Source organism: Chelonoidis abingdonii, chromosome 6 (assembly GCF_003597395.2).
Source record: "Chelonoidis abingdonii isolate Lonesome George chromosome 6, CheloAbing_2.0, whole genome shotgun sequence".
NCBI classification, from domain to species: Eukaryota; Metazoa; Chordata; order Testudines; family Testudinidae; genus Chelonoidis; species Chelonoidis abingdonii.
Genome location: NC_133774.1, coordinates 73,977,866 through 74,005,037, shown reverse-complemented (window position 1 = coordinate 74,005,037; position 27,172 = coordinate 73,977,866). Strand labels below are relative to the sequence as shown.

The window sequence follows — 27,172 nt, the reverse complement described above, 5'->3', positions numbered from 1 at the left end:
TCCAGAAGATAATCAAGGGAAGATTCTAAAACAGAGTGGAGTCAAATTCACCGTTAGTATGAACTGGTGCATCTCCATTACCTCCACTAAAGATACACAAATTCTGCCCCCTTCAAGCTGTGCGGCAACACGGTACATAGTTATTTTCCTTTAGCATTACACTGAAGATCAGTTTCTTCCCTGGATCAGTCACACTGTGTTGGGTATGGGCCTTCCAGGATTTATCTGCCCCCAGACAGGTTGTGTGTACCATACAAGGGTAAATCTTCAGTAACAACACCCCTTACGTTTGTATTGTTGTTTTGTAAAACAACATTGTTAGTGTCTATTGGTAACTTTCACAAATGGAAAGGACAGTTACATAAATGGTTACATCTATTTTTAGCCCTTGAAAGTGGAAATATTTAAAAGCACTACAACTTACACTTACAGTAATTAACATTCACTCTGCAATATGCAGAACTAAAGTTGGAATGAAAAGAAAAATATTTGATCATTCATAGCATTGGTACAGAGTCATAAATCAAGGTGATAATAGGGCATGTTTGATCACTGTTGTAATGAATATTTTATGATTACTTTTATAACCATTGAAGAAACCTGATCACAAGTAATGTGTTTCAATTTCAATCAAACCAAAAGGAAATAAGAGATTCTGCACTGAATGGACAGTGATGATAAAAATAAGAGAACAATTTCTTTTATATTCTTTTTGGCATTGTTTAGACAGGTTAGCTGAAAAAAATGAAAAATTTGGTTTGTTATTAGTAATATATGGAGATATACTTATCTCATAGAACTGAGAGGTTGAAGGGTCATTGAGTCTGGCCCCCTGCCTTCACTAGCAGAACCAAGTACTGATTTTTAACCCCAATCCCTAAATGACCCCCTCAAGGATTAAACTCACATCCCTGAGTTTAGCAGGCCAATGTTCAAACCACTGAGCTATCCATCCCCCCAGCAGCAGTAGTAGTGGCAGCAGCATTTGTATTACTGTAGCACCAAGGAGCCATAGTCATGGATCAGGACCCTACTGTGCTAGGTTCTGTACAAACAGAACAAGAAGAAGGTCCCTACCTCAAAGAGTTTATAATCCAAGTATAAGACAATGGATGGATAACAACAGACTAAAAAGGGAGTCCAGGGAAACAATGACAATATTGGTCAGCATGATAGGCAGTGGCCTCAGATCACCAGCAGCCTGAACTCTGTCAATTTTTTTGTAGACATCTCCGCAGGGCACAGTTTTGAGGTGGGATCTGAAGACACATAAGGAGGGAGCTTTGCAGATAGATATTTATGGGGAGCTGCTCCCAAGCACGAAAGGCAGCATCGAGAGAAAGGGCAGTGATCGATCTATTGGGGCTCGATGTATTGCGTCTCATCTAGATGCGAGACATCGATCCCCGAACGAGCGCTCTGCCGACTCCGGAACTACACCAGGGTGAGAGGCGGAAGCGGAGTCGACGGGGGAGTGGCGGCCATCGATCCCGCACCATGAGGATGCAAAGTAAGTCAATCTAAGATACGTCGACTTCAGCTATGCTATTCTCGCAGCTGAAGTTGCATATCTTGGATCGATCAATTCCCTCCCCCCCGCCCCAATGCAGACCAGGCCAAAGGGTGCAGGTGGTTGTTTGAAAATTCAACAAGTGGGCAATAGAGGCTGGCATCATGGGAAGATTGGAGGTGGGAGTCTATTTCTGGATACTGAATTAGAGATTATAGATAGGGTGGGAAAAGATCACAAAGGGCTTTGAAAGTGAAAACAAGTAACTTGTGTTTGATGCAATAAAGAAGAGGAAGCCAGTGGAAGGTTGCAAAGTGAGGGGTAAGGTAGTCAAAGGGGAAGGTTAGGGAAATGATTTTTGCAGCTTCAGATCTTCTGAACTGATATGAGTGGGGAAAGATTGCAATTTGCTGAGCCTGGGCTGATGGATAGACATCCATAATGATATATCACTGAGACAGGTTGAGATTTCAGTTTGGACAGAAGGACACAGGTCTGGAGTAAACAGGTAGATCTGAGATTTGTCAGCATAGACATGGTGTCACATGGGCTGTTCACCACAGTGACACCTCCTGTTGGCCAACCTGGGGATTAGCTTTGCCAGTTGGTGCATCCTCTTCATTATGGTGCCTTTCCCATTATCCTCTCATCATGCAGACCTGCCTCGCTCAAAGAACCATAGTGTCCTCTTCGTGATTCAGCTCTCAAGCCAGGTCATCATCCATGTTTCCCACTTCCAGGGTTACCCTCTAAGTCTTTCTATGCGAACAGTCTCAGGCAGTCTTCTTCTGTGGTGCCATGATGATGTCACTTCCCCAGTGGCCAGTAGGGGAACCCAGGCCTGCCCTCTACTCCAGGTTCCAGTCCAGGGGCCCTCAGCTCAGAAATTCTAGGCTCTACTCTCTCAGCCCTTACTGTTCCTTCCTGAAGTGCTTCCTATTCTTCCTGGTTTCCGCCTCCCCAACTCTGGGAGTACCAGCTCCAAACCAACTTCCTCTTCCCAGGGAAAAAATAGATGGACTGACTGCTTGTAGCCTTTCCCAGCTGCCTTCTCTGTTCTCAGCTCCTGACTTTTATAAGCCCAGCCTATTCCCACCCAGCTGAGCCTCCTTTAATCAACTCCCTGCTCCCTGGCTACTCCTCCAGGTACAGCCTGGGCAGTTAATTGGCTTACTTGGCCACTTTAACCCTCCTAATCCTGTGTGGGGGTGAACACTCCATCACAGATGACAGCTGAATTTGTGATTGTGAATGAAATTACCCAGAAACCAGCTGTAGAGGGATATGAGAAAGGGACCAAGAACAGATCTCTGTGGACCCCCACACAGAAAGTTGGAGGAGAAATGAGAAGGATTCTCCAAAGGACAGGCTGAAGAAGTGGTTACAGAGATGAAAGGAGAACCATGGAAGCCAACGGGGCACAAAATTTCAAGAAGAACACAGTCTATTGTCCGAGAGACAGCTGACAGGAGATGGAGAAGGGAGTACTGATTCTGAGCTTTGGCTAGGAAGAAGTCATGAAAGACTCTGCCAAGTGCAATTTCAATGGAGTTCAAAGGACAGAAGCCAAACTGGAGAGGGTTTAGAATGGAACTGGAGGAGGAACTCCAGATAGTGATTGTAGACAGTGTGTTCAAGGATCTTAGGCCTGGTCTACACTGGGGGGGGGGGTGAATCACTCTAAGTTATACAACTTCAGCTACGTGAATAACGTAGCTGAAGTTGACGTACTTAGATCTACTTACCATGGTGTCTTCACTACGGTTAGTCAACTGCCGATGCTCCCCCAACTGTCGACTCTGCCTGAGCCCCTCGGCCGGGTGGAGTACAGGAGTCGATAGGAGAGCACTCGGGGATCAATTTATCGCATCTAGACTAGACGCGATAAATTGATCCCTGCTGGATCAATCGCTGCCTGCCAATCCGGCCGGTAGTGAAGACAGACCCCTAGACATTAAAGGGAAAAGGGAGAAAGGGTAATAGTTAGAGACACAAGAAGGAAAAAGAGTGAATTTGTTTTAAGATGGGAGAGACTAAAGCACGTTTGTATTGTGAAGGGAAAGAGCTAGAGAAGAATGAGAGGTTAACGAGAAGAGTAAAGGGACAGATGAGATAAGAGTGGGTGTACGAAACATAAGAGTTGGGTTAGAGTCACTGAGGCAAATGGGTGATTAGAGGAGGAGAGAAGAAAAGAAACTTCTGCCTCTGTAACAGGAAAGAAGGAGGAGAGATACAGGAGGAGAAGAAAAGGCAATCTGAGGGGAGGAGGAAGATTTGGATGAAACTTGTGAGAAACTGGGCAGAAAGGGAAGTGGAGGCCAGATCTTCTTAACATCACTATCAACTAGACTGTAAGATCTGCAGGGCAGGGAATAGATTTTACTGCATATATATCTGGAGGATTATAAATATAATGGGGCTCCAATCCTGATTAAGGCATCTGGGAGCTACTGTAATTCACGTAACTTCAATCTCTCTCGTAAACGTCTACATTAAAGTCTTTAAAAATAGATAGATAGCCCATGCAGAAAACAGGGGTCTACTCAGTTTACCATATGATATTAGATTTGGTAGTACACATTACTGCCTAATGTGGCATTCTGCTTTATATGAATACTTTAAGACATATTTCCTTCTCACACCAGCAAACGATATTGGGCACAAGTCATGAGGAAATTAGATATCTAAATAATTTTTCATCTTCAGTGAGAGTTTAGAGGCTTGACATGTCTGAGTTGTCAGTAGGAAAAAAGGGATTCTTAAATTTCTAGAATTTGCCTCACACTTATGATTTCTAAGTTTCCTGTAGAAACCTTTGAGATGACATCTGATTTCCAGAAAATAAGGTACACAGAAATTCATGTATTTATAGAAAAATGAAAGAATGTATAGCAAGTATAGAAGAAGTCCAACTGAACACAAAAAGAGAGCAAACAAATATTTGAGTTAAATCAAGGACAGGACAGGCAGGACAGAACAGAATTTGAATGAGGAAAAATGATGACATAAGCTTCTTTGTCTGAAATGGCTTTACAGTCAAAAAAGTCAAAAGAGACACACACAAAAGCAAACAAGGTGCCAATGTCATCAGTAAGAAAAAATGTAGTGGACCCAATTCTGAACTCCTTTAAACTGCTGTTAATTCAGAGAAACTCCAATGAAGTGAATAGAGCTACTCTGGACATACAGCAATGTAAATGAGGGCAGACTTCAGCTCAGAATCTTTTTACAGAGATGCGCTGGAATATATGCATATAATATTATAGTTACGGCTGCAACCAGCATTCCATTTTAAGCTCTCTTTTTGATCCTCCTTTGTGCTGGGAAAAATAATCTCTTTTTGGCCTGAAACAAAGGGGTTTTTAATTTAATTTTTTTTAAGTTTGAAACAAGTTTGCCAAGCCATTTTTCAATTATAAAATACTGAAAATTTAATGGGTTTCTAACTTTTTTGTGGAGATGGAAGATATTTATATTTCACCTGTTCTAACTGACTGACTGCCGGAATGAAGAGCCATTTCATCAACAACTGAAAGATCACTATGATGGAAACAGTAAAAAACTATTAGTTTCACACTTGAATAATGGACCCTGTAAGCAAAGGCATTCATGAGTGTTGTAGATTAAGATTCACGTGTCTCAAAAAGACAAATGAAAAATTAAGCATTTCTTGAGTTGGGCCAGATAAAACTAAGATATATTTTAGGGAGCATATTCATGACAGACAGCTGTGCATCAAACTGATACCTGCTGGTGAGGTGTAGGTATTCAACAGTATGCCACATTTGGAGCCCTAGAAACCACAAGCAATCAGTCAGGTTTCCAGGGTTGTATATATGGCAAAGACTTGAATACCTCCATCATGCTCATCTTCCATGTTTCTTTTGCCAGATTATCCTGGAATGTTGCTAGACTGCCTACACTCAGTACACATTACCTGCCTGCTCTCATTTTCACTCATAGCTAACGCCCTCAAGGATGACCTTAAGCTGCATCCTGTAAAATGTCTCACGCACACACCAATACAAAGGATGCCATTTGCTATTGTTAATTTGCTGTGAGCTGACACTATGCTCAGTGCCAAACAAAACACTGAGGAAGACACAGTTCCTGCTCAAAAAGTGTTTAGACTAAGTCAAGCCAAAAGATACTCAAAGTAATGACTAATCTAGAGATAGAGGTTTCCTTCCCAGCCATGAATATTCCCACTCAAACCTATCCATCACATTTCCATGAGGTCTATGATGTGACAGTCTTCAGAGTCCCAGTGGGACAACCGATTGACCAAACAGTTTAAACCAAATAGGACTGGTTACTAGGCTGTCATTCAGCTGCTGCTTCTGTTGCTAACATGAGCACTCAGGATTTTACAGCACTTACATGAAAATCTGTTATGCCTTTTCTGTTTGCCATTAGCTATTCCTAGCTATGCATAAACCTTCATGAGTGCTTTGGAATGGGATGATAAAGTCTAATATGCATTCCATGATTTTTATTAATTTTTTGGTGAGTCCTGTCTCCATCCACACTATTTTGCACTAACTGGAACAGTCACGCAAATTGATATGAAGATATACAGTCACAGAAACACTAGAACAATCTGCTATAGCACTTTATCAAACACTGTGTCTGTAGGAGAATTAGTGATATTTGTGGAACAGAAGTTACTTTTTCTTTATTTCATTATCTCTCATCAGGAAAATAAATCAAAATCCTGACAGAGTTTTAATTTCTGTCAAATAAGAATCTTTCCCCCCTCCCCAAAAATCGATTAAAATGTTAGACTGCCACGTACACCTCTACCTCGATATAACGCTGTCCTTGAGAGCCAAAAAATCTTACCGTGTTATAGGTGAAACTGTGTTATATTGAACTTGCTTTGATCCACCGGAGTGTGCAACCCCACCCAACCCTCCCCAGAGCACTGCTTTACCGTGTTATATCCAAATTCATATTATATTGGGTGGCATTATATTGAGGTAATGATGTATAATGCCAGGTAAAACTATAAATTCTTTCTAACTGTAGTGTTTATTTTCTGACACACTTAAAACAACCTACTAGAATAAAGATTCTTTCTACTTATGATGGAAAAATCAACTTAAGTAAATGAAACGTGGTTATCTGTGTACATTTTTGCTAGGGAGCGAATCAAGCCCATTACATACAGTTTCAGATCCATACTCTATCTGGGGATTATAATTGCACTAATCTCAGACTGGACTCAATGATCTAAATTGTCTTTTCCATCTCTAACTACTATTATATCTATGAATATATACAAGGAGATGACATTTATTTAAAAATAGACACACCTTTTAGCATTCTGTGCCTGTGGCACTTTCTTACTGTACTTCATTACAGAGTGAGAAGCCACAATATTTTAAATTTGACTAATTAGTAACTGGGCCAGTGACACTGATTCAGTGCAGTTCTTCTATGAAGCATAATCCCTTCAGGAGAAATATGAAGTGTAACGTGAAGGAAATTGGCCATGCAACTCCCATTAATGATAGGAAATGAGTATCCAATTCCCCATGCATTTGGCCAGAGTTTTTAAAATTCATAATTACTAACAATAAGGAGCCAAACTAATCTCTCATTTAACTTTACTGAAGGAAGTGCAGTTACACCAAGTATAAAGTTAACTCTAGGACTACTGTATGTTGACCTGATGGTGTTTTAAAAATAAATAAATAAATAAAATCAGTGAATGATCCCACCTGTATCTCCATTAGAGAGAGAGAGACCTATCTCACAGAACTGAAAGGAAACCTGAAAGGTCATTGAGTCCAGCCCCCTGCCTTCACTAGCAGGACCAAGTACTGATTTTCTCTCAGATCCCTAAGTGGCCCCCTCAAGGACTGAACTCACAACCCTGGGTTTAGCTCATTCATTATAGTGAATTCAAGAGTTGCAAACAGAATTCAAAATTTACAAATTCTGTCATCGGTTTTGCAGAGAATAAGACAAGTCACAGTCATGATATATTTGCAGTTTTGTCTGAGTGCAGTGGAACTAGATCACATTAGCAAAAGCACTCACATGCTTAAGTGCTTTTCAGGAATCTCACTGTTCTCATTCAGTACCTTTCTTCTTGACAGAAACTGGCTTTATCATAGTCTGTTTTGAATATTCATTTAATACAGGGCAAATAGTAGAGTGATTCAATAATAATTAAATTTCAGTATATTAAAAAACAATGGTGTTAAGTAGAGTTGAATCTGCTCAGCTCCTCTTAGGAGGCTACTGGATGGTGTCCCAATTGAAGGGAAATTAGAGGCAATATGACCAAAAAAAGGACAAAATTGGTGAAAAATGAATTATGTTTGAAGTCTATTAACATATTCAGGAGGAGAAACTGACCTTTAATACATAAAATATATTAATAATAATTTATTATACCTGTCCTAGCTGAGGGAACTATTTTGACAGACAATAACTAACGTTTGTAGCGTTGTAGCCACACAGGAACCAGGAACTGAGACAGACAAGGTAGGTGAGGTAATATCTTTTATTGGACCATCTTCTCTTGGTGGAAGTTACAAGTGTCTTCTGAAGAAAAGCTCTGCATTGGTCAAAAGCTATTCCACAAACCCAAGCTGGTCCAATAAAAGATATCACCTCATCTACCTTGTCTCTATCAATAAATAACATGATATATGATCCTTAGCATGGTGTTTCAGAATATACTCTGATGACGAGCTACTCCTGGCATTACAGGCTATACACTGTTCATCTTCACCACAGCACTTGAATCATTGACAGTCCAAAGGAACATACTATATCACACTTTATTCCACTGTTTCTCAGTGCTGAGGTTTTTAACATGGAAGACTGTGATAACAAGATCACCTCCATATTGGGTTTATAAAATTTGCCACTTTTCCCCTTATCTAACTGAGTGAAGATGTGATAAGCAACTTTCAAAAACAACATGTCTACAGCAACTGACTGCCAGAAAGCAACTGCAAAATACTTTTCAAAATGGGCATATAGGCAAAGGGCTAGAGTGATCAGCAATTGATAGTGGAAATCTTGAAAATATTTTGAAGAAGGTATTCCACCATGAGTAATTGAGGGTATTTCAGTGTAGGGCCTGAGAACCACACCAGATATCAAATCTTTCAGAGATTCTTCCTAACTGTTTCCATCAAATGGTCCTGTTCTACCTGTTCTCTATCACTCACTCAAGTCCACAGTAGTCAGAAGTTACCCTGCTCATTTCTTTTTGTAAGTAATATTTTTGAGAAATCAGATTTGATGGTGTCATTACTGATACTGATTTGTTCTGTGCCTGTTCAACATCCATTTGTTGCTGAAGCTTGAAACATAAGTTAACAAAATATCAGGCTATCAAGTGCATTTTTTCTGGATTTCAGAAAAAAAAGAGTCAACCACTATAATGCCTACCTCTTTCCTCTATTGTTATATTTGTATTTCTACCACAGTAAATCAAGTATTTGTAAATATAAACGATATGCATTCAACCTAACCAAAATAAAAAGATTTCTGTCAATAGACTATATTGGGACTACACCTTTGATTTTTCATTTTCATTGAAGGGCACTAGAATGATGAGAGTTTTTAGAATCAGTTTTTCACTGGCTTTTCCGATTGCAGATTTATTTACACCATCGTCAATAATTGTAGCAAGCCATAAGCTAAAATGACTGAGATCTAATATTAATACAGAATTTTAAAAACTAGTATTAAAAGTAATGTTTATGGCACTCATGTTCCACTATCCACTTTAATGATCTAGGCTACTCATAATAAAGATTAGAATGAAGTAAAAAACCTCACATCACAATGCTATGGGAGAAATCTCTGACAATTTAAACATCCCTTTCAAAGGTCAAGAGATAAAGCATTCCAGAGAGCCATGATACAAAAAGCACAATACAACATGCTCCAGGTACTGGAAGTCCTACTTCTCAACATAAGTGAATGAGATAATATCCAAAGGATTAGAAGAAAAACACTTTGTAAGCCATTTACATTTCTTAAATATATATAAAAGGAAAAAGAGACTTACCTTTCACAAGCTCGGACAGTCCATGCAGCAATTATCCATAATGAGATACTAAAAACCAACAGTACAGTTCCGGGACATATTGTCATTAAAGTCTTCATAACAAAACGTGTATTGAAGTTTATCTTATTTAATGCTCCAATGCTTCTAGATGAGGCATCTGTGAAAAGTTTGCTATGCAAAAGCATAACTCTCGCAATAAGATATAGTCTTAAGAACATTGGTATAGATAAAATAATATCCACATCAGCTGTTGCTGTGGATGGAGTATAGGAGAAGGCAAGCCGGGCTGTCCATGTGAATGTATAGTTCCCAGGTATGGGATGTATAGCACACACCAGTATTTCCAAGCAGATGAAGAAAATACGCTCATAAGTCATGGCTATTCTCCAGTCATCTGCTCCGTTGTCCACCATGAACAACTGAAATAATAAAATATAAGGTCTACTTTAGTAAAGGATTTACAAACTTATTTTTAAAAAAAACACACACACACATATGCAGTAGTTGGTCATTAGCAACATTACAACTGACAGAATTTGAAAACTAAATATGTCAAATACCATTTGTTAAACCATTGTATTATGGAGTCAAAGGTATAACTAAACAACTCAATACATAATTTTACTTAAGCTAGAAAGAACTTTTATATAAAAGAGAAATTGATGTAAAAGATATTTATATAAAACTGAAGTTTACTCAAATTCTTATTCCTCTAATTGTAATTTTTGATTAAGGCCCTGCATATGCTAAGATTGTTTACATTTTCCACACTGTGAGTAGTCCCATTGAAACTGATGGGCTACTCATGGTATATAAAGTTTAGAATGTATGAAAGCTTTATCAGGATTGTGACCACATGACAATTTTTAGGCCTCTTTCGTGCAAAGCTTACTCATATGCTTAACTGCAGCACATGAGTAGCCTCAATGAGTTCAGCAGCCCTGATCACATGCTCAAAGCTATACATGCTGCATGAGTAAGCCTGTGCAAGATCTGGGGGCCTTCAGCACAATTCAGCACAAAAGGTATCAGATACTTCACTATATTTTATCAACTGTCACCTCCCAAACTTTTCTAAATAAATACCAAACCAAACAAAAAATTCACTCTAGAAGTGGAAAAAATTGATAATTATGATATTGAGTTAAAATATTTCATATACAATAAACAACCTTATGGCATCTCCTTTCTTTCATGATCTTAACTGGCTAAGTCCTTCCATAGGCAGACCACCCACTGATCTGAATTGGAACTATTCAAGGAAGAACTGCAGAATCAGGTTCTATGAGCAGCTTTTCAAGAGGGAAAATAATCCATGACACTAGCAGTGTTTCATCAGTGATAACATCCCACCATGAGGCAGAAAAAGGAATGTCTGGTACTGCAAATATAGTCTGAACCAAGCTGTTCACTACGTGGGCAGTATGTAAAACTCCTTTCTGTAACTGAAAGATGAGAATCCTTCCTAACTAAGGTTGTTAGAATTTTTTTAAAATCAGATTATTAGAAATTTTTAAGCTGATTTTTAAATATCACAATACATTTCTAAAAGGAAGCTGCAGGAAGACTATGAACACCAAACAATGTACAGTGCCTAGCAAACTCTTCTTCACTGGCAGTGTCCCTGAGCAATCTCACCTCTCTTCACAAATCAAGAGTTCAAATGGTCGCCTGAACTTCTGTATTAACTCTTACAGAGTGCAAACACACTGTACATCCTCCTAAGAATTCAATCAACTTGCAGTTTAGAAAATGCTGCTGCTCTTTGAGTTAAGACAGTGAGAACTATAAACTAATGCTATTACAATTGTGATGGCCACACAATTTATTTTAAAAGAAGAAATGGAAGACTTACAGTTCATGAACTAATTGGGAACTGAGCAGACTATAAAACTGAAACATTCATAATTCAAACATTCAAAATTACAGCAGTGTAATAAGCCTCTTCTTCCCAAATCTGGACCTTAGCGTCCAAAATCTGGGTGCTTAACATGAAACTCCCCCAAGCTTAATTACCAGCTTGGATCTTATCTCGCTGCCACCAATCAGGATTCTGAGTTCCTGATAAACTCTCCCGGGTCTCCCCAAACCTTTCCCTGGGGGGACCCCCAAGACACAGAAGCTCTGAGTCTTACCGGCAAGGGAAATACTCCACTTCCTTTCCCCCTCCCTCTCCCACCCAGACTTTCCTCTCTGGGCTAACTGAGAGTGACTGATGCGATCTCTTTACATCACAATACCAAGAAGCATGTCTCCTTATCCCACAAAGAGACAAACCCCAAATACAAGGAAACAGAGATGATCCTATCTCTCTTTCCCCCTCCCACCAACTCCCTGGTGCTGCCGAGCTTACCCTCCGTAGATCTAACACAAAGAGAATCCCCTCCCCTTGCTCCTTAACCTACCCAGAGAGAAAACTCAACAATCTAAAAAAGAAAATTTATATAAAGAAAACTTAGAAAAAGAATGAACTAAGCTACTGCATCAAGATGACAAATACAGGCTATTGCCTTAGTAAGAAAATAAAACAGTCTGAGTCAAAAGATATCCAATTGAAACATTCCCAGCACTCCACACATTAAATACAAAATACAAGATAACCTATGGCTTTCCTCTTTGTACTCACAACTTGGAGACAGAAGGTAAGTAAAGAACTTGGAGATAAGAAAATAGATTCTTCCTCATAAGCCGAAGAGAAACAAACGCAGACAAAGACAAAAAAAACCCAGAAGTTTCTCCTCACTTGAAAAACTGGTTCCTGATGGTCCTCTGTCAGGTTGGTCCCTTTGTAACTCTTACGTAAAAGAAACACTTAACCCGTAGGCTATCGTTTATGACAAGCAGGTACACAAATCAAAGTTAATGCAAATCGTTCACACAAGCAGAATAACAAATGATAGAGTATTTGCGTTTTGCCCTGTCTGACTTCAACCAGCTTTGAAAACAACAACACTGAGCACAGTTCACTTATAGTCTTACTGTGAGAAAGGAACTTTAGAAGACAGGTACTTATATAGACCACAACCCTTCCAAGGCATGACACGTCTGATCTCTGGTTTTCCCAGAGCATAGGAAGGTCAAATATTCCACATGCCTGATGCATGAACCTCTGTCAATTGCTCAATAAGCAGTATTTATATAAGGAATAAAATAGTTGCATGTAGCGGTTGATCACAACAAATCAAGGTTCTATTGACTCACGATAATCATCCTAGGGATCCAGTCCCCGTTCCATCCCAACTTCGGTAACAAAAGGCTAGGGACACCATCCCTGCCATCCTGGCTAATAGCCATTGATGGACCTATTCTCCATGAACTTAATACTTTTTGGAACCCTGTTATAATCTTAGCCTTCACAACATCCTCTGGCAAAGAGTTCTACAAGTTGACTGTGCATTGTGTGAAAAAATATTTCCTTTTGTTTGTTTTAAACCTGCTGTCTATTAATTTCATTTGGTAGCCCCTAATTCCCTAATCTTATCATGGATAAGCCCCTAATGTGTTATGACAAGGAGTAAATAGCACTTCCTTATTCACTTTCTCCACACCAGTCACCACTTTATAGACCTCTACCATATCCCCCTTTAGTCATCTCTTTTCCAAGCTGAAAAATCCCAGTCTTATTAATATCTCTTCTCATACAGCAGTTGTTCCATACTCCTAATCAGTTTTGTTACCCTTTTCTGAACCTTTTTGGGAGATCCTTTTGTAGCTCTTTGCAGTCTGCCTGGGACTTAACTATCTTGAGTAGTTTTGTATCATCTCCAAATTTTGCCATCTCACTGTTTACCTCTTTTTCCAGATCATTTATGAATATGTTAAATAGAACAGGGCCCAGTACAGACCCTTGAGGGACACCACTATTTACCTCTCTCCATTCTGAAAACTGACCATTTATTCCTACTCTTTGTTTCCTATTTTTTAACCAGTTACCAATCCATGAGAGAAACTTCCCTCTGAAGTAAAGTAACCAGTCATGGGATAAGAGTCTTTGGTGAGGGACCTTGTCAAAGGCTTTCTGAAAATCTAAATATACTATATTCTCTGGATCCCTCTTGTCCCCACATGCTTGTTGACTCCTTCAAAGAATTCTAGTAGATTGGTGAGACATGATTTGCCTTTACAAGAACCATGTTGACTATTCCCCAACAAATTATGTTCATCCATGTGTCTGACAATTTTCTTTACCATAGTTTCAAGCAGTTTGCCCAGTACTGAAGTCAGGCTTACCCGCCTGTAATTGCTTGGGTCACCTTTGGAATCCATTAGCTATCCTCCAGCCATTTGGTACAGAAGTGGATTTAACAGACTAGTTAGTAGACCTGCCATTTCACATTTGAGTTCCCTCAGAACTCTTGGGTGAATATCATCTGGTCCTGGTGACTTATTATTATTTAGTTTATCAATTTCTTCCAAAACCTCCTCTAATGACACCTCAATTTAGGACAGTTCCTCAGATCTGTCACCTAAAAAAAAAAAAAATGGTTCACGTTTGGCAATCTCCCTCACATCCTCAACCGTGAAGACCGATGCAAAGAATTCATTTAGTTTCTTCACAATGGCCTTACCATCCTTGAGAGCTTCTCTAGCACCCCAATCATCCAGTGGCCCCTCCGGCTGTTTAGCAGGCTTCCTGCTTCTGATGTACTTAAAGAATTTTTTGCTATTACTTTGCGTCTTTGGCTAGCTTTACTTCAAATTCTTTTTTGGTAAAAATTAAATCTACCTTATTTTTTAATGCAACTGTTTACTTTTTCATTAATGCTCTTTACCTTCATCATAGATATCACTCTTATCTTTGCTTACTTCAGTACTAGCACCAACTAGCTGTGGTATGCAAAAGACACTGTACAGACTAAATTCCACATAGGCAACCTGTACTCAGACTATTGGTCAGTAAGTTGCTCAAATACTCTTCCCAAATTATTTCAAAACTTTCTCTACAGACTTTCTTAATAGTAAGCCTTTTATGCTAGATGTGGCAATGAAATTCACTAATAAATACTGGTATGAAGTCACTTTCTAAATTTTCCTTTGCCAAAGTTGAGCCAGTTTGTATTTAGCAAATACAAAGAGCCAAACTTTCCAAAAGTAAAGAGGCTTAAAGACTACAGTAGAATTTAGTGTGGAAAAATGTAGTCAGAATCAGGTATTTAGTTCAAGGAATGATCAAACGGCTATTTCAGAGGCCCAACTATTTGGAGAGTCCAATTGTACAGAAACAACAGGTAAACAATAACCTGCCCGTCTGCCAAAGAAAGAGACAATACAGAAGTCCCACATTTTGAATTTGAAGAAGATAGACATCACTTAATTTGTCTCTGTAACATACAAACAACTTAAATGTTTAGTTATAAGAGTTTAGTTATTTTAGAACAAGCCAAATAAATGTTAAGCCAATAGTGTTTTAAAACGTAACAAAAAACCACACACCTTATAGAATTGGTTGATAAAGATAAGAAATCTCCTGCTAAAAGTTTATACCTAGAATTTCCGTGGCTTTCTAAAAACAATCCCTTAAGTCAAATGCATATCTTAAATTGAATTAATAAAAGTAGACATTAAAATTTGATCTTAAAAATTGCTTACGCAAGAAAAATATTATTGAACCACTTAGTGTAGGAAATTAAATTTTTAATATCTTTAAAATCTCAGTATGGAATACTTATCATGAGAACACACCTATCTGTATGTCAAAAGTGGAAGAAATCCATTAGTCCTACTCAAACTTTATGTAAGGAGAACTAGTTCCCTCAATAGTGCTTAATGGAATTTATGTTATTTTTCCTTTCAATGACGTTACGTTGCTGTTGCTATCAATAAACGTACACCTGAAATTTCAAAGGCCACCTAGATTTTCAAAGGTTTTGCCATTTTTTCACATTTTACTATATTTGAAAAAGAAGAAAAATTCTAATATTTGGCCCCAGATAACAGAAAAATTCTTGCAGTTAATCCTTAAGTGCCTGACCTTGCACTATTAAATTTTATCCTAGTTTTCAATGTACTCTGGATCTTCTTGTATAATAGTCTAGCCCTTCTCTGTATTGGCAATACCTTCTAACTTTTTGTCTCATTTGCAAATTTTATTAGCACACTCATACTTTTTATGCCAAGGTCATTAATGAAAATGTTAAATAAGACTGGTCCCAAGACCAGTCCCTGAGGAACTCCACTAGTAGCCTACCTCCAGCCTGACAGTTCACCTTTCAGTATGACCAGTTGTAGTCTCCCCTTTTACCAGTTCCTCATCCACCCTTCAATTCTCACATAGAATTTCACCGGAAAATAAAAGAAATTTCTCAAGTTCTCTTGAAAAATGCAGATGAAAGGAAAATAGTAATTTATATTAGAAAGATCAGTACAGCAGGTTTACAGTTAAGAAGCACTTTCTAATTATTAGTTCCATGCAGAGGTCTGTATGCAACCATATTTAAAATCCATATGGTGGCAAAACTCCCACTGATTTTAATGGGAGCTTTGCCTGTGTACTGACCTCAGGATTCTGCTCTACAGTAGGATTCTGTTCTCTCCTTATTGCTCAGGCATAACTCAATTTTATAAGGACTCCTAAGTTAAATACATGGTTAATCAGCACCAGACCGACATAACTCAGAGCAGAAATGTGGATTGGTTGATCACAGGATGACTATGAGCTGCCAATGTGATGTGGCTGTGAAAAAGGATAATGCAATCCTAGGATGCATCAGGCGAGGTATTTCCAGTAGGGATAGGGAAGTACTAGTACCATTGTACAAGGCGCTGGTGAGATCTCATCTGGAATACTGTGTGCAATTCTGGTTTCCCATGTTTAAGAAAAAGTTATTCAAACTGGAACAGGGCCAGAATAGGGCTATTAGCATGAAAAAAACCCACTTCTTCAGGTGCATCAGTTGCATCTGAAGAAGTGGGGGGTTTTACCCACCAAAGCTTATGGCCAAATAAATCTGTCAGTCTTTAAGGTGCCACCAGACTCCTCCTTGTTTTTGTGGATACAGATTAACACAGCTACCCCTCTGATACTTGGTACCTTATGAGAGGACGCTCAAGGAGCTTTCTGCTCTCTATAAATACATCAGAGAGATAAATACCAATGAGGGAGAGGAGTTATTTAAATTAAGCCACTGCTGACACAAGAACAAATGGATATAAACTGGCCATCAACAAGTTTAGGCTTGAAATTAGATGGAGTGAAATTCTAGAACAGCCTCCCAAGGGGAGCAAAGGGGGCAAAAAACCTAACTGGCTTCAAGACTGAGTTTGATAAATTTAGGAGGGAATGGTAGGATGAGATTGATACAGTGGCATCTGGCACATTTGTCACTGTTTAGTAGTGAATATCCCCAACAGCTGCAGATGGGGCACTACATGCGGAAGGCTCTGAGTTACTACAGAGAATTCTTTCCCAGGTCTTTGCCTGGTGGGTCTTGTCAACATGCTCAGGGTCCAACTGACCACCACATTTAGAATCAGGAAATTTTTTTTCTTTAGGTCAGATTGGCAGAGTTTTTTGCCTCTCTCTACTGCATGGGGCCTGGGTCACTTGCTGGTATGAACTAGAGTAAATGATGGATTATCTGAAAGCAGACATCTTTAAATCATGATTTGAGGACTTCAGTAACTCAGTCAGAGGTTATGGATCTATTACAGGAGTGGGTGGGGATGAGGTTCTGTGTCCTGTGATGTGCAGGAGGTCAGACTAGATTATCACAATGGTCCCACCTTGCCATAAAGTCTTTGAGTCTGAGTCTATATGAAGCATTTCAAACATGTGGAATGAAAAATTAATCTTACATTATTTATTAAAAAGCAATAAACTTTATAGACAATATTAGACAATAACTCCATGTTCACATAATAAGACGTTAAAATATGCACTTCACAACCCAAATTATTTTTTAAAAGAGAAAAATTCAGTATACATATACACAAACATTTTCTCTAAAATTCTTATACTGGAGACTGCCTGAAGTTAAATTACCTAGTGCACAAATAGAAGTTAATCTTGCAAATCCACAGCAGACTCGTACTGGATCTTCACAGGATAATGGTGAATATGGAGGGCAATGAAATTAAACTAAGGACACCCTTACAAAGGGCTTCTTTATAATTGTTTTAAGATAAAAACAAATTTTCAGACAATATTGCTATTTGATTCAGTACTCGGAGAACATACAAAAACAGAAATGTAAAGGAAGCACTTACACAATAAGTGGATCAGCTATAACCCTTAATAATGTGTTAGAGACCCATATTCAACAAAGCATTTCAGCAGCTGCTAACTTGTGAATCCAAATTGCAAGTGACTGAAACTGTTCACTGTTTGACATTCCAACCATTCTATTATTATAAAAATATAATTGGAAAAGCTAAGGACACAAGACTGAAAAACACAGCTTTTCTTGGCCGCCGGTCCTCAGAAGCTCTCTGGATCACCCTGGTGTTATAGCTACAGAGGCTATCACAGTTTTGGAAATGGTATTTCTGCTTCTGAAGTGACCAGATCAAGCTTGTTCAAAAGGCTGCCTCTGGTTCCAAAAACATCACTAATCTCTGACTAAAAGAAGCATTCAAAAGCCAGCCAGAGTGAAGATATATTACTCTTTCAATCCCCAACTCTATCTCCTCCCCATCACACGTATAAGTGATTGGAAGGAGAAAACATCCCTTTTCCTTGGTGGTCAGGAGCAGAAACCACACACCTTCACCACAACCTTCCAAAGCTGGGGGTGAAAAAGATCCCATCCTCAGTAGATACATCTTTGTTTTTTTAGTAAATGACTTAGTAAAAATTCTCAAACATATATGATTGGGCCCCACTTCTTTCTGTCTGTAGTTGTTTATGCCCCATACACACAAGTATATATACTGCCACCCAGCTCTGAAGGCAGAGCAGAGAGCAGCGACTGCTGGCCAGGTGCCTAGCTCTGAAGGAAGTGCTGTCCCAGCAGCAGCATAGAAGTAAGTGTGGCAATGTGAAACGGGATATTTGTCACCTCTTTTCACAGCAGATTTAGCTCCTCATTGCCACCCTTACTTCTGTGCTGCTGCTGCCACCCCATGGCTGACAGCTGGAGCCCCACCAACTCCCAGTGAGGAATTGGTGTGGGAAAGGAGTGCCCGAACCCAGGTGGCAAGGCTCTGGCTGTCAACCAGAGCTCCAGCTGTCAGTCCTAGGGTGGTGGAGCTCCAGCTATCCACTTTATGCCCATCTCCCAGATGTGCATGGCCTTTCTGCACAAGCCCCAGCCACCCAGGGCTGACAGCCAGAGCTCTTAAAAAAATAATTACACATCTCGTGCCTCCCTTGACACATTTCCACACCTCTCTTAAGAGGCCTACCCCATAGTTTGAGAACCACTGATCTGTAGGTCATCCAGAATCTGTTCTTCTCCCTTCTTAAACCTGGAGAGATTGTCGAAATTACTGAGGGCTGCTGGACTCCAGCATGGTTGACAGGAACAAGTCTTGGATACAAATCTGCATGGCACAGAAGTTAGGAATTTCTTTTATTATGTCTAATTTTGTATAAGGCCACTGTGAACCCAACAGTTTACATGACAAAACAAAACGAGGTGAATCAACATAACCCAGCAGTGACACAGTATCTTAAAAATACTCCTGTAATATATTTTTGCTTATTTTGCATATCACAGATTGCTACCTACATACAGGCCTAGGGACAAACTTTTCACTGGGACACTAAAAATGGGTCCACAAACTCTTGTTGGTATAACCACCTGTATGCATGAAACACATCATTTGTTCAGATTGCGTAATTAGATAAGCAAATACATTATTTTCATGCATACACGCCTAATTTGCTTATAAAAATCTCAAATTAAGGGGACAATTTGAAAATGCATCCTTTAATGTCATCTTAAAAAGAATTTTCTGCATGTTTACTGTTTATGTAAATTTGATGCCATGAGATGAAATTATACAAAGTGAGTTTTCCATTAATGTCAACATCCTGTGGTTCTCCTATGAATACTATATAGGTCAGTATATGCATAGGAAACCTCATGGTGAGGCAAGTAATGGTGCTAGTGATTCAGTAGGTGGCACACTTCCATTTGAGGCAGTAATAAGCCACTTCTCCTGGCACACACTTAGAGAGGTGCTGTCATTTAGATAAAACATTAAATTGAGGTCTGATCACTTGTGGTCATTTTGGAAACCTGGTCCACACATGGAGTGCCAAGGTCTGCAAATAAAAATGCACCCAGAATTCTATGCTTAGTTGTTATGTGTGCATACACATTGGTAAATATGCATGCAAATAGCTAAACAGGTGTTTTAATAACATGTGCATAGTTGTCCGACTTGTGCATACATTTAAATACATGGTCCTGGGCCATTTTGAAAATCTAGCCCAAATATTTCTTAGTACATTTTGCAAAAGAAGAGATGTCCTAATCAGGGTGTCCTAATCACACTACAGTTAAGGTTTCATTCTGCCCATCCAAATTTCCCTTCTGTTTTCAATTGGATACTGACGGCATTCTTCTTCACTTCGTCTCATGAGCTGTTGTACAACAGTGATTTGTACTATTCAATACTAAGAGCTAGTCTACATTACAGATGTAAGTCAACCTAAGTTATGCTACTTCAGTTATGTAAGTTATGTAACTAAAGTCGACGTACCTTAGGTTGACTTACAGCGGTGTCTACATTGTGCTGTGTTGACAGGAGATGCTCTCTCGTCACTGTACCTTATGCTTCTCGGGGAGCTGGAGTACAGAAGTTGATGGGAGAGTTCTCTACCATCAACTTAGTGGGTCTTCACCAGACCCGCTAAATCAACACAGCTGCATCAACCACAGCAGTGCCAATCTAGCCGTAAGTATAGACATGGCCTATGGGCCAGAGCGTTAGCTCTATCTTTTGTCCACATGACACTTAAGAAAACAAAGGTGGAATTAACCGCTCACTTTCCAGAGTCCCAAGGGGCCAATATTGCAACCAGCAATCACTGGGACATAGGGAAGCCCAAGTGATGCTACCTTTCCTCTCAAACATACCCACTGCAGGAAGCAAGTGGGGTGTAGACTCTGCAACAGTGGCTCTATGCCACTCAAGAATTCCTCCCCGCGAGGGGAACTGTCAAGGTGCTAGATACAAAGGCTTTGCGGTAAAAAAGAAGTCTTAGTGCTGCTGGAAAGATGGAATCTTACGAAAGACTGAAATTCAGTAGTGAGTTAAGTGATTCCTGTAAGTCTATAAAAATACCATAAGATCAAAGAAATTAGATGAATTTATTATTAATAAAGAGGTGTTTCTTCAGTCAAAAGGAGAAAGATTTAGCATGACCCAAAAGTTACATTCTCCGGAATTAAAAAAGTATATCATGAGCTAATTTACTGAATATAATTTCTTCTGGACTCTTGCTGGAATAATCATCAGTCTTAAGCATCATCATATTTGTAGTCAATAGGGAGCTATTTATCTAGATGAGTTTTACACATCTTACAGCCAAATCCAAAGATCCAAATATAAAATCTTCCACTCAAGGATACCATCTGGATTTGTGACACTACTTGGACCCATAAGTAAGTGACTGAATTAAGGTAATATAATAAATGATTCTTTCATCAGTGACCGTTTTAATACAGATAAAAATACTATTAAATATTAAATGAAATTCATTTAACAGGTAATCTAAGTGTAATTTAACACAAATGCATGGCCTGTTTCTCCCTAATGTGGGAATAAACAGCATAATAAAATATTTTAATTTTTGTATCAATAAGGTAAAGAGAAGAGAAAGGCATTTATCCCTTTATGCACTTATATATAAAGTTACAAACCAAGACACTAGGCTTGATTTTAGCCGCACCAAATTCATTCTCAGTACAGCTGATGAGGGATGGGGAGAAGGGGAAGCATATATAGCTTTAAACCATGCTTCTGCCTCTCTTGATATCAGGGGCTAGCAACGGCCAAAGCAGCCCACACCTCAAGTGGATCAATCTAATAGCTGCTCCAGCTTCTGCCAGATTGTAATGGTTCCTCAGGGACTGACAAGGATAACACACTCTGGCCCCAACTCCCACCTGGCCCCATCACATCCCATCCCCCAATTCCACCTCTGGCTTGCTCTGAAACACCCCTACTACCAAGAAGAGAGAAGGTGGCATAGAGCCACCTATGCCAGCTTTACAACACATGACAGTGAAATCCTCAAAGGAACCTCCAACTGCCCCCTTAAGGCAGCTTTAAGTTCCCTTTGTATGTCTGGAGAGATACATAATACAGGGACATAATTACATTACACTGATGATTATACTAATAAAACTCCAGAAAGGAAGGCTCTTAAAACAATCATCATCTTGTCTTTCAGAGAGTAGGATATCCCTCTCCAATTCTGTCAGTGCACTAATCCAATCACCCCACTCAATAATGTTATGGAACTCAAGTTGTGGTTCTGTAATTCATGGGAAATGGTGGCCTCAAAAATATAGGAGCCCACCACCTTCCCTGAAGGCAGCTTGGGGTCTCTCCCTTTGGGAACAATGGAATCAAGGGACCATTTTGAAAGTGAGCCTCCTTCGTAAGAGATCTAGAGGGTGTATGTAAGGGAATGTGAGGGATAGGGTTAAGAAAAGACTGTCTGAATGTGGAGGTCAGAAGCTGGAGGATACTGGCGATTTCACTTTAAGTGCTTTGCACTTGTCCAGAGTGGATAAAGCAGCCAGAACATACTGATGAATCCGGCCCTAAAAGTTAAAATACAGGGGGAAAAGTAAGGTTGATACTAATATATTCAAATCATTAGAAATACACATAACATGCTTTTTGGGTTTCTTGTTTACTGTTTATAGATTTTTAAAAAACAAATCATATAAGGAACTTCCCAAATAAAACTATGTTAATTGGAGTTAAGGTTGAGGACATACCAGTAATTTAAGGGTAAAAAGATTACAAGGATGTTGTAACTATTTTAAAAACAAGCATTATAAATCCAAGAAATTCCAAAGATAACATTAAACTTAAGAGATATCCAAAGATGATACGGTATAGAAATACAGAATTAAAGCACTTTAACTCTGCCCTCTAGAAAAAGAAAAAAAATCTGATGCATCTTTAAACATCAGCTTTTAATCTACTCTGGGACATACAGTTTACCCAAAGATTATCCACCTTCACCCCCATCACACCATTGACATACTGGCACAAGGCTCCACTGACTCTCCACCCAGTTATCCAAGAAAAGCAAAAACACAGCAGCTTCTCTGTCCCCAATATGCCCTGAGTGTAATCTGGGTAAACCATACGGGAGAGCATACAGGGCCCTCACGCCCTCCTACTTCACTGTGCTGCTTCATACGACAAATTACAATCTTGCCATAAAGCAAGACTTTCAACAGCAGAGTCAGATAAATGAGGAAGCAGAGGACATGTGGTGCATTCTTTTATGTATTAAAAATTGTTTTTACGCTGCACCATTAGTTGTGACTGAAGCTGCTGTATCAGCATAAAATAGCTTAATCCATCAACAAAATCCTTACAAACCCAAATCTATCAAGCATAAAAAAGAAAATCTCAGCCTATTCTATCAAACACCTTCTCAGCATCAAAGGTTATTGCCATTCCCTGGCTGTTGACATTTATTAGTGTTTAACACATCAACAAAAAGTCTAAGGTTATTATTGGAATGCTTCACTTTTATCAATCCCATCTAGTTTATGTGAAGTATTCCAGGAAAAACAGGCTTGATCTAGCCTCATAGCGAATAGTTTTGCAAGAATACTGCAATCTGTGTTTATAAATGGGGTTAGAGCAACTAACCCCATCATTTTCCTCACCTTCAGGACAGAGAGATAACTGCATTTCTTAATGTTTCAGGAAACTTCCTTTCCACAAACTGAATTCTGCACAGCAGCTCAGACTAGGAAAAAGCCTATTGTCTGGCAGCCCAGGAAAACCAAATAAAAAAAAAAAAACAGGCAGAGATGTGAAATTTAAAATCACTTACTGCCTGCTATATAAAGTGCACCAAGTTCAAACTCCTAGGTGCATTGACTAACACATCTGACCTGAGGCTGAAAATAAAAATTGCTCAGTCTCTTCTGTTTCTTTTTAAATGCCACCGAACAGCAGTAGAAAAGAGTGGTTTGCCAGCTCTGCCACTACACTGCTAATTTTCTTCTTTGGCTCTACTCAGCCAGTAGTGTTTCACACTGCCTTTGGGAAGTAGACACATGTCCAGGTATATACGGCTACAAAATACAAATGGATAATCACATATTTTCTTATCTGACAACCAAATCTGAGATGCAGGTTCCCACTGTACAGAAATCCTTCATTTGACTTTGCTGTCTCAAACCATCTCATCTGAGAGATAACAGAATGGAAATTGTTCATACCAAACGGAGTGCCATCTTGTGTTATTACAGACCAGTCCCGAACAGGGGGCAATACAGTGCAGTACCCTAGTAGGGGGATCAAGAGAATGAAATTTTGCTATAGTAGTGACCAAAGAGAAGCTGTTCTACCATACTGCAGTTTGGATGACAGAGGATTTCTTTTCCATCATCCTATCCTTTGTGCACAACCCAGTTACTTCAGCTGCACTCTACAGTCAAGAATTTGAGTCAGATCAGCTCCTTGCACAGAAATACTGACTGCTATGACAAAGAGCACTAAAAGAATCAGGCCCTTATTGTGTCATAATGCCTTTTGAAGAAGGAAGTGCTAAGGTCTCAAACTAATGGCTTTGTAAGATAAAAGGGCAATATGATTCCCACCCATTTATACACTTTCATAAATGCAAACCTCACTCTGTGGTAACATTTTGCCATGACACACCTCATGTTGGTCTGCAGCTGATAGCTACTCCCATATCTGGGATAAAACTAATAGCCCCTGAAGTGTTGCCAGTGAAAGCTGTTTGATGACTAACTACAAAATTTGCAAGTGCAAATTGTTATTTCTATTTATTATTTATATTTCACTAGGTGACAACATGTTAGGCACTGTCCAGACACATAGCCTTTGTCCTGAACAATTAACAATTTGAGATGTGGATTCTGCACATGCAGAATCTGTGGGGACAATTTTAGAAATTGGGTCAAGGCCACTTTAAAAGACTGGGGCTACAGTGTTAATACAAGGTGCCTCAACACCAGGCTGTAATCACACAATAGGCTCCTCATTAATGAACTAACCTGAAAGTGTAATTGTCTTCCTATCACGGAATAGCATTTGTTATCTGAAGCACAATGATGTGTTTCATGAGAGAATAAACTTGAAGCAGTGGCCCACAATTCTAGTCAAATATATCACATATATTGGTCAAGAGAGTGTAAAGAAAGACTGCCTAAGATAGTGTCCCATGAGAGGCATCAAAATGCCGTGGAGGCTTGAACAGATGTTCATAACAGCAATCTAGTGACTCATGGAGGTTTTCAACATTATACTATTAGAATGCTTCCTAACACTGACCTACATAGCCCAGTAATACAATATCATTGAATCTTTTGCATTGCAACATTATGTTGTAGGGGATGTAGTGTTGTGCCATATGCCATGCATATCAGTTACAGTGAGTTATGCTATACACATGCTTCCTGACTACAGCACATTACCCAGACACTCATGAGAGACTGTAACATACAATAAAATAATACTAAGTGTCATATTGCAGCCAAAGTAGTATTTGCATGACAGGCCTCTCATTTTAATGGCATGTATTTTGCTGAGCACAGGACTGAGCACCAGGATATACTGAGTTCCAGTCGTAGCTCTGAGTTCCAGTCATAGCTCTCACACCAATTTCTTCTTTGGCTCTGGCCAAATCAAACTGCCTCAGTTTTCCCGTCTATGAAATGGCAAATAATAATAATTACTTAACTCACAAAAGTGTTAAGAGGATTAACATTTTGAAGTGTCTTGGACAGTGAAAAGCACAAGGAAATAATGTATTCAGGATTTTTTTTGTACTTTACATACACCCTATACTAACCTGTGGAGGTAAGGTGGTTACATCTTTAACTATCCATGAAAGACATGCAGCTACCATTTAAACAGTTCAAAGCAAAAATCTTTACCAAAATTATATTTGACAGGTGACAACTTGTACACTTCATATCTCAGCAGACCAAATATAAAAGTCTCATTCAGAAATATTTGTGACGTACTGCAGATGAGAAAGTGAAAAGATGGTTTTACTCAAAAAAAAGTAACTCTCTAGAAATGTCCTTGTGGGGTCATATATTTTTGTCTCCCAATTATTTCCACAGCAAATATGCTCCTTATTCAAGCATAAAATCTCTACCACCCTCCCCAGTCCTGAAAACTAGGCTGAGACACAAGCTGGGTTCCTTCCTTCTAAAGCATTATCACCAGTAATTAATGGTCTGCAAGTCAAATTACAGCTTCAGTTAAACCTGTGCAACACCTTCATTTTCTGGTTATGCCTCCAGTGACATCTGTGCTGTCCTATTGCCTTCAATGGGGTTGCTCAGGTGCAACTGATTGTAACATAGTAAACAATTCTGTTGATAATGTTCAAGGGATACACTTCAGCTCACTATGTGGGCTCTGAGGTGTCATATACTCAACAGCAATATTAAAAGGGTATACACAGGATAGATACATAATATAAAACAAACGATCAGTATCTTCAGTTGCATAAGTCTAGTTTAAAACAAATTGATCCTAAGTGACAGCAAGTGCTTCGTGTTTTACTATTCCCTTTAACACAAGAATTCTTTAACACAACCAGAAAGATGTTCTATAAGATGTTCTATAAAAACGAAATGTGACCCAGTGACAACTATGAAATTTGTTTAAATTTTGGAAGATTTATTGAAAGTACTGGTAATATAAAAAAGGTGACCTACCTAGTCACAGTGAAAATACATAAGCTACTAAAAGTAAAAATTGTTAAATACTGCAAAGACCAAGTTTTCAGACCGGACTTTTGTCATCCACCTGTCAAATGTAATAGATTTCGTAAAATTACAAAAAAAATAAATACAGTTAAAACAAGGAGCAATATTTGATATCTAATACTGATTTTCTCTGTTCAGTCATGAGCTGTAGTTCTTTTTTTAACAGACTAGAGTTCTTTTCACTTGGTTCAAACAAATCTGACTCTTATTTTTACTACCCCAAAACAATACTAAAAACAGATGAAAAGGTAAATAAGGAAACCATTGTTATTAGCCAATATATCTAGCTTATCCAAAACCAAACTACAAAATTAATTATAGCACATCCTCTCTAACGCCTCTCCTGTTAGAGGTAACTGAAATTTTATTGAAGATGAATTACACAATTCCAAAATATTAAAATGGTTCATCCTTTAGAATGAGAATTAAAAAAGGTATTGGATTCATAGGCGCTGACTCCATGGGTACTCCAGCCCCAGAGAACCCACGGATAAAAATGCTTAGCACCTACCAGCCACAGGTGTTTGGTGGCAACCCCAATCAGTTGATCAGAGCTCCACCAAAAAGCTGATTGGAGGCTAGGGGAAGGCAGAGAGCAATGAGCGGGCACGGACCTCAAGGAGGTGGTGGAGTGGGGATGGGATGAGGTGGAGCGAGGGCAGGGCCTTGAGGGAGGTGGCAGAGCAAAGGTGGGGCTCTGGGAGAGGGGGGGGAGTGGGGTGCTGG

At 39.1% G+C, this 27,172-nt stretch overlaps 1 protein-coding gene across 3 annotated transcripts in view; it reads right to left on the bottom strand.

Annotated features, from left to right (window-relative positions):
- Positions 1-27,172, bottom strand: part of KCNN2 (potassium calcium-activated channel subfamily N member 2) — a 197,798-nt gene that overhangs the window by 74,390 nt on the left and 96,236 nt on the right. For 2 of the 3 annotated variants that reach the window (XM_075067159.1, XM_075067160.1), the window contains exon 5: positions 9,549-9,967. In XM_075067159.1, the coding sequence (XP_074923260.1) occupies positions 9,549-9,967 (419 nt within the window). Of the gene's footprint in view, positions 1-3,255; positions 3,386-9,548; positions 9,968-27,172 lie in introns of those variants that run through there. The other variant, XM_075067161.1, reaches the window with a different exon arrangement.